Raw genomic sequence first — 8,708 nt, forward strand, 5'->3', positions numbered from 1 at the left:
TGGCATTTTATTTATTACAAAATACCTCTCAAATTTCCTAAAATATAGAAAGATTTATTTGCTTATTTACCTGCTGCGATGTTGAAAAAATAACCCTGAATATATTATTAATCATAAAAGCAAAAAGTAAACATGATTAAAAATTCAGAAGTTAAGAATAAATTTTATATGGTATTTTAAATTATATTTTTGATATAAACCCAATGTGATTTAATAAGCGTAACGGGAAAATTAATAATTTTAATTTTGTATTTTAACGATAGATGGTAAAATATATTTTAATAACAGAATTTATTTTATTAATTGGAAATGTAAGTTTGAAAAAAAAATATTATTTGCTTTAATAATTAAAAACTAAATTTTATGTATAAATGATACATACTCATATTTTTTATAAGTTTAAATTTAATCTATTTATATACAATTTTAGTGTGATATTTACTATGAACTAATTATATTAACACATTTCCTGTGTTTTATAGGTTATTTGAATCTACAAAACTAAAAATAAAGAAGTATTAAAGTAATATTTCTTGAGATTTTGGAGTTTCGAATTTTATGGGTAAATGATTAGTTATTACATATTTTTTTGATATTTTAACGTTTTTAATCATGTTATATTTTTTAAGATGAGGTAGTTATATATGATAAACATAAAAATGACTACAAGGAGCATTAATGATTACGTGATCAAGTCTCAAAATTAAAAACATCCACGTGTTGATAAAATTAGCTTGCATCAACAATATTTCTTTTCCAATATATCACAGACTAATAAAATAGATAAAATTACCATCATAAGTTAATCGAATGATTTCTCATGCACTTCACCTTTACCCTTAATAATTGCGATAATACACATGTTTACGTTTAATAATTATTTATTTTTTCATAATTTTATAACAAGTAAAAGTCAATATTTTTAATATACTTTATATGGTAAATTTGCGATTGTAATTGTGACAACTAAGTAGGGTTTCTGAATACCTGGAACATGAGTCGTACCTCAGGGGTAGTGCTGGGGATTTTCGGGTACTTAAGATTATTTTAACATGCTTCAAAAAGTAATAAATTTTAATACAGATAATGAATGATGTTGCTGAGGTTCAAAAGAAATCTTATCTGTCGGTAAATAAAGGACCAGTGGAGTGTCGGTTAGTCTTTGATTATTAGAATGGTAAAAGCAAATACATACATGCTTTTGCAAATATAATTTCGATCGATAAACAACTGTGAAATATTTTTAATAATGAGTTTATCGAATAAAATTTGAAATATCTGGTACGAGATAAAAAAATCACATCAAGAATTCCGGGACGAGTCGAGTCAGAAACTGTACACCCAATCACTAATTTTTTTTTAATTATACACTAATTAAAAGTACAAAATAATTCTAATCAGAAGTAATTATGCACTCTTTTTATCGTAATAGTATTCAATTCAATATAGGGATAACCCTAGAATAATCTATGGATTAATAATCGCGTGTGAATCGCGTGTTAAGCTAATCTATATCGCATTGTAGTGATTGTATGTTAAAATATATTAAATTGATGGGGAAATCTCAACTGATTATCACGCACGTGTATGTATGTATTAAGATAATGTGTATGTGATAAAATTATATGAAATATTGACGCAATAATTTTTGTTTTTTCAGTATGGTGTGATTTTTTGAGATTTGATCGTTAATTTTTTCTTATAATATGTAGTTTTTATATTAATTTTAATATTTATATTAATTTATTTTATGTATATAATTTTTTTAGTTTTAACATCATATCTGTATACATTTTACGTATTTCGACTTTGCAGTGTATTATTTAGTAGTCTTGTCACGAAGGGAATTCGAAATTACAACTTCTGTAATTTTTTTTCAAAATAATGAAATTGGATAAATGAAGATTATATACTTGTAAATTTTTACATTGGGTTAGTAACTGTGAGATCTTATTCTTAAAACCAACGTTAAATTACTGTGACCAAAATGATCATCCATCAACAAGGAAACAATACAATAGCGTAAAGGAATGGATCACACAAATGACCTTGACCAGAAAGAATTGCATAAATAGCACGCAAGTGTTCTTACTATAAATATTCCCTGTCATTGAAAGAATATTTCTTTGTTGCGAAACAGTCACGGAAACAACATATCACCGGACTCACAAGATCCTCGTTGCAATATACGACATTGGACAATACCCATTAAGCAAAAGTCGCTTTCTAAAGGCGTATACCTATTTCGCTGCTCTAAGAAACGAGTACATCTATTGACTGGATGATTGTGATTGGTCAACTAGCTTTGCAGCCATGGATATTTAAGCCTGGACTCCGATGAGGAGAGGGCAGTCACAAGCAGTTACTCGCAGACTGGCGGATACTAGAAGAGACCAGCAGACGCCCGTCCGCCCGCCAGCAACTGAGAGGAACTTAACCATACAAGCACCGTAACAGAGAGGGATCAACTTCTGCTGTACACCCGCTGCCACGCTACTCCATGATAATGCCAGACCTCACACTTACTGTTGCAAAATTAAACGAATTAGGATTGAAAATATTGTGTCATCATATTCAACTGATTTTTCACCTGCAGTTTACCACCTTTTTAAACATGTGTCAGACTTATTTCTTTAAAAAACAAAGAGCGTATTTTTATTATAAAAACTGTATTTAAAAAATAGAGCGTTTTGTATCACACTAAAAATAAATTGGTCACTTCATTGAAAATTTTTAATTAGTGGTTGGATAATATAATAGTTTAAATTTTGAATGTGTACTTATATCTGAAGTTATATGGAAAATTAAATGGATCTGAAAATTTATCATTGTGGAAAATAAATCAAATATATATTACAATATATTTATAAGACTTGTGATAAATATTGTATATGTATATATCCAAATTGTAATGTTTTATTAGAAATATTACTAAGTTTACCAATTAGTGTTGCTTTTGAATCTATGTTACGCCACTTATAGACCTGTCAAAGGAATGGCATGAGCGAGGTAAGACTATTAGGTATCGCTTTATTGCATATTCATTTAGAAATGGATTTAAATTCATAAACGATATTTAAAGATAATGAGGATTTCTTGGTCAGCGTTTAAAATTAGTATATTACTTTTAACCGTGTTATTTTTTTTGAGGAATTATTAATTGGCGGTAAAGATTTTTTTTATATATTGTGATTGTTGTTAATTATATTGCAGAGGTCATTTTTTTAGTTATTAAATTTATAAATTGCCAGTTTCTGTAATGAATATGTTGAGGTTAAACAATGAGAATATTTTTATGAATTTATTCAGTCACTCGGATTGCTTCGTGGTCGACGTCTTGACTAACCATTTTATAATACTGAAAAATATTATATCAAATATTTTTAGGTGTGGCTAACGATAGTATATCTCTGAGTCAGATATAAGTAAAGGTATGTATATTTTTTATCTATTAAATATTTAAATACTCTTATATAATTTAAGCGTATTTTCGATTCATAGCAGCAGAAATTTTATGTTAAAATACTTGTCCGAGCTGCGAATTCTATTCTATAAATAAAAAAATACAGATGTCTCAAAATACCATATTTGATAAATATTGTTGTAGTAATAATAGTTGTAAATATAGAAAAAATATAATTTATAAAATGCGTAGAAAAATAATCAGACGTTTTTGATTATATCGTCTATAGTTATACATTTTATTATCTAACTATTAAATTTAGATAGATATTATTATTAAATTTAATTTAAAACGGAAAACACGCGATATTTATAGATGGGAAATAATCAAATTTACGATTAAAATCTATGTAATTTTTGGATAAAACAATAAATTTTCGTAATATATTAAAGCGATTAATTTATAGAAATAAAATATTGTAAAGAAATACTTATTATTATTTTTTTAAATAAATTGTCAATCATATTTTAACTTGATTATTATAAGAATAGAAAATACGTTGGACTAAGAGTAACTAATATGATATTAAAAAACTCTAATGTAAAAAATATATTTACATTATATAAATAAATATATTTTTGACGTTTTCAATGACGTTCAAAAATAAATCTCGAGAGAAGCATCTTTAAAGATTAGCAAATCTAATAATATGTTTTTTTTTCGTATTTATCTTAAAAGAAGTGTCTTAGAACAACGAAGATAATATTTTATTTATTATTTGCAAAATTACAGAAAATACCCAAGATAATAAAAATATTAAAATTTTGTAAAATTATCTCAGTAATGTTATAAATAGTATTATATTTTATATTGTTGCGTGATCAACTCTTAAATTATATTTTTATCTAAATTTTTTCATTCGTTATCTATTATGTAAATTATATTATTGAAAAAAATTGAATGAACTTTGATTTGTAAAATTTATTTATTATGAAAGTACATGGGATTAAAGAATTATTATGATTATAATTTAATTTAAGAGTATATACGCAATACAATCAATCATATATTAATATAAATTACAATTATTAGCATCATATAAATATTCGAGCAATATGTCACATATAATTGAGTGTCTTTATAGATTGAATCAATGTAATGGATGATATGGGTTTTTTCGGTGGAATACGTATTTACCAGATAAATTTTCTTGATAACGGTTGTCAATTGCCATTGAATTTTATATGACGTATTTTTAAGCAACTTTATGACATTGATTTTTATTAGTTATTTAGTACTCTGAAAATAATAATCAGTTCTTAAAATATCTTTCTAGCTAAATATTAAAATAAAATAACCAGTTCTCTAATTATTATGAAAGCAAACATCATCAATTAATAAATTTATAATAACATGATAATTTAATAGAACGTGCAGGGGCAAAGAGTAAAAATCGTGTTTTTGTTGTGTCTGCAAAAAGGTATTAATTGTTATAATACAAATTTAATAAATATTTTCTGTATCACATATTTATAATATCTATTCAATATATTATATAAAATTACAAGTAATTTCCTATAAGTACTTCTTAAGAATATAGTGTATAATAAATATTCGACTGCGCGACCGGAAATCATAGATTATAAGCTGATCTGTAGATATGGTTACAATCGAATCATTGTGTTTTTACGTATATTATACAATTATCTAATTCGTATATCCTAAAATGTGATTTGCCATTGAAAGAGGTGTATTTATATATTGTATATCTATTATATTTGTTAGCGTTTTCAATACGTTAAATAATTAACATTGTTTTTACCACTTGCGGTTTTATTAATATTTGATTTTTAAGAAAAATATATTTCTATTACGTCTGTTTTATTTATAAGATATTTTTTTATAGAAGGAAAACCACGAATAAAAATGAATACTATTTCAATGACAAAATTGTGTATTTTATCTTATTTTTTGATTTGCATTTATATAATAACTACACTTTTTATAAAATACCGGTTTGGTGTATGGGATTATGAATTAAAGCTTTGTTTAAATAGCCTTTGATTAAATTAAAACAGATGTCAATGATTTACAGACATGATTAATTCTGAAACGCTTGAGGTTAGAGCCTGTCATGTCTCATGATATGTCTTACAATTTTTAACATACTAATTGACTACGGGAAAATTACATAACGTTAAAAAATTTTTGTTGATGCATTATATCTGATTTCACGCAATAAACTTTTTTTCATTACTCCTTAACGCCTTTTATTAAAACCTTTCTAAAAAGAATATAATATTAAATAATACTAAAATATAGGTTACCTCAATGCGTCACGATTAGTAAAAAACGATACATAATATTATTATAATACACAAAAAAATTATACAAGTAAGATAAAAAATAATACATAGTATGAAAAAAAAAATATCATAAAATATTACGTATTTAAAGTAAATATTACGAACCGGACCAGCTCCTCGTAGGAGGCATTAAATATATTAATGTGCAATACTAATGTATTGTATTAAGGAGCCGGATGGTGACATCAGAAATAAAAACGTTTCACAACCCAAAACTGGAACTCCTCCTGGATAATAACAAAATATTCTCTTATAAAGGTATCTCAACAACATTTTCTGAACTTTTTTGCTTATTCAGGTATTCCAATTTATATATCACTATTCATTAATAAACTATAGGACGCCAATAACTGACAGATCGTTAAAGTGAAATGTGTTCCTCATAACAAAGTTGAGCATCTTGTAAGATTTATCGTCCAACAAAACTTGCCGAAAGTGATATATCTATGGACAATTATTTCAAACAATTTAGTAAAAGTTGATGACTAGGGGTGACTTTTGTGCATTTCAAAATATCATGAAATGACGACGTCTTGAGAATCAGATCAAAAATACCGTATAGGTGCAGCGTGAAAAAAATTAATTCAGGAACCAAACCAGACCCAGATAAACGCCTCATCTTAAACTTTTCAAAGCCATATTTAAGATCTCAGCGCAAATTGCAAATAGTTTTGCAATTTTCGACGGTTTTCTAAGAAAATATCTAAAAATGATTTTTCACTTTTTGGTCAAATTGTTTTGAACTAGCAAAATTTGTATAAAAAAGCAAAGTTATTCAAAACAATATATTTTATATTATAAAATAAATTATTGATATTATAATTGTCTTATTTTTGTGGTAAATAAATATTAATGAGATGTAGGCGTTCCTATTTTTTTAAGATATAAAAAAAATGTATCTGATTTCATTTAGGTTAATAGGTAATTTATCTTGATTCAGTCTATATAAAATTTTAATATTCTTTGTATATTATACATTTAAAATATTAATTTTTGATGGTTTATGGCTTTGAAATTTACGGTTTATTAGAATTTAAAATCTCATAATTACTTATTTATATATATGTACATAAATATTAAACAAGATATATTTTTAAGTATTAATAATATGCAATATTGGATACAAGGTTGCTGGAAAAGTTCTTCCTACTTGCATTTTCCATTACGATCATTGACTGATATGTATTAAAATATTTATCAACGATTTAATAATATTATGCTGTATTTTCAAAACACTGTTTATCTCGACTAATAAACTGCATCTGATTTTGTAATTTCGTTATAATTATTCACGGAGATAACGCGAAATAAATACGTTCGATTTTCAATGACAAGTGTCATTATTTTCCCGAGCTGTGCATCAGCAGCTTGTGGAAACAAACTTCAAATCCTTTTTTCTCGAATATAGAATCTTAAACAAAATCAAGATGAGTCTCAGAACGATGGCTAAAAACCTCCAATTACTAGGAAAAGCTCCTGTAAGGAACGCTATCTCGAATAAAACTGTAAGAATAAAATATTTTTAATAAAATGCTATCGAGGTATATGATTACCAAATATATTTTTTTATTAGGGCTTAACGCAATTCCAATCGAACGATTTTGCTCAAATCCAGAGCAGATCTTATGTCGTGCATCATTTGACTAAAAACATAAATTATATAACTGACGACAAAAAATCAGTTAAAGTTAACCCGAACACGATGAAGTGAGTTAAAATTATTTATTTAATTTAATGAACATTTTATTTAATTTTAAATGTATTTTATAGACTGGTTGATCCTTGTGGAAAACCATTATGTTTCATGCTGGTTTGGTTAGGTTCAACTGATAAAAACATCATGAAATATGCTTCCATATATTTGGAGCAAGGATATGATGTATTAACGGCCAGGATCACAATGAAGGACGCATTATATCCCATACCACAAGTCATGGTAAACATTTAATATCTTAATTTTATAAATTATATATTATAGATTTGCTTATTAATGTGTACCATTATAGAATACGTCTGGCAATTTGCTCAAATTTATGGAACAAAATATTCACACATGTCAACCAGCAATCCTTTCAGGATTTTCCATCGGCACATTCATGTGGAGCGAATTGATGGCACATATATCTAAAGACGTGGAAAGGTACTACTCGTTTTAAACTTATATACATATATACTTACAAATATATTTATTTTAGTGATTTATTTATTTTATAGATATGAACCTGTTGTGAATCAATTAAAAGTCCAAATTTGGGACAGTCTTGTTGGGACTAACGATTTAATCTTTGGCGTAGCAAAAGCTGTTTTTCCCGATAGTACTTTAATGAGAAATATTGTTCAGTGGTATATCGAATATCATTTTAAGAAAAACGTCGATGTATATGAAACTTATCAAAAAAGTAATATTCGCGTTCAACACAACTACTGCAAATCACCAATTTTACATCTAATGAGCAAGACTGATCAAGTCGGAACGATGAAAACAAATCTTACTATGAAGAAAAATTGGGAAAAATTGGGAATCCCGGTTAGTATTTTAGCATTGTTATAGTATTTGCATAATGAATTCATGTTTCATTTTGGTAATAATTTGTATAAAATTTAAAGATAACTACTAAATGCTGGGATGATTCTCCACACGTACAACACTACTACTATCATCCCGTTGAATATTTAACAGAATTGTACAACTTCATGGATCAACACGAATTATTGTTTAAGCCAGAGTTATTGAAGCAAAAAATTGAAAAACACACGGAAAAACTCAGAGCAAAAGCAAAAGTCATCTCAACAAACGTTTGAATATTAATGTAAAAATATAAATAATTCAACATTTAAGATCTTAAAGTATATATAATGGTGAATTATTATATATAATGTAGATATAATTTAACAATCTTTATTGTTAGTTTTTAAAAGGATTATCATGTGATAGTTAA

At 26.2% G+C, this 8,708-nt stretch overlaps 1 protein-coding gene across 1 annotated transcript; it reads left to right on the forward strand.

Moving 5' to 3' along the window:
- Positions 1 to 2,886: 2,886 nt before the first annotated feature.
- On the forward strand, positions 2,887 to 8,708 carry LOC148235000 (uncharacterized). Its single transcript, XM_088185363.1, has 7 exons — positions 2,887 to 3,431; positions 7,178 to 7,274; positions 7,343 to 7,476; positions 7,540 to 7,705; positions 7,776 to 7,909; positions 7,984 to 8,296; positions 8,377 to 8,708. Exons 2-7 carry the CDS (start codon positions 7,197 to 7,199, stop codon positions 8,569 to 8,571), a joined length of 1,020 nt encoding a protein of 339 aa, XP_088041489.1. The 5' UTR covers positions 2,887 to 3,431; positions 7,178 to 7,196; the 3' UTR covers positions 8,572 to 8,708.

Source organism: Plectrocnemia conspersa, unplaced genomic scaffold (genome assembly GCF_051122295.1).
Source record: "Plectrocnemia conspersa isolate PC_06_02 unplaced genomic scaffold, ASM5112229v1 ptg000005l, whole genome shotgun sequence".
Taxonomy (NCBI): Eukaryota; Metazoa; Arthropoda; class Insecta; order Trichoptera; family Polycentropodidae; genus Plectrocnemia; species Plectrocnemia conspersa.

Excerpts from the sequence above, each read along its gene's own strand:
- LOC148235000 (XM_088185363.1), top strand. The coding sequence starts at position 7,197 with ATGAGTCTCAGAACGATGGCTAAAAACCTCCAATTACTAGGAAAAGCT. Across the intron at positions 7,706-7,775 it reads ATCCCATACCACAAGTCATG|AATACGTCTGGCAATTTGCT; the intron begins GTAAACATTTAA and ends GTACCATTATAG. Across the intron at positions 7,910-7,983 it reads ATATCTAAAGACGTGGAAAG|ATATGAACCTGTTGTGAATC; the intron begins GTACTACTCGTT and ends TTTATTTTATAG.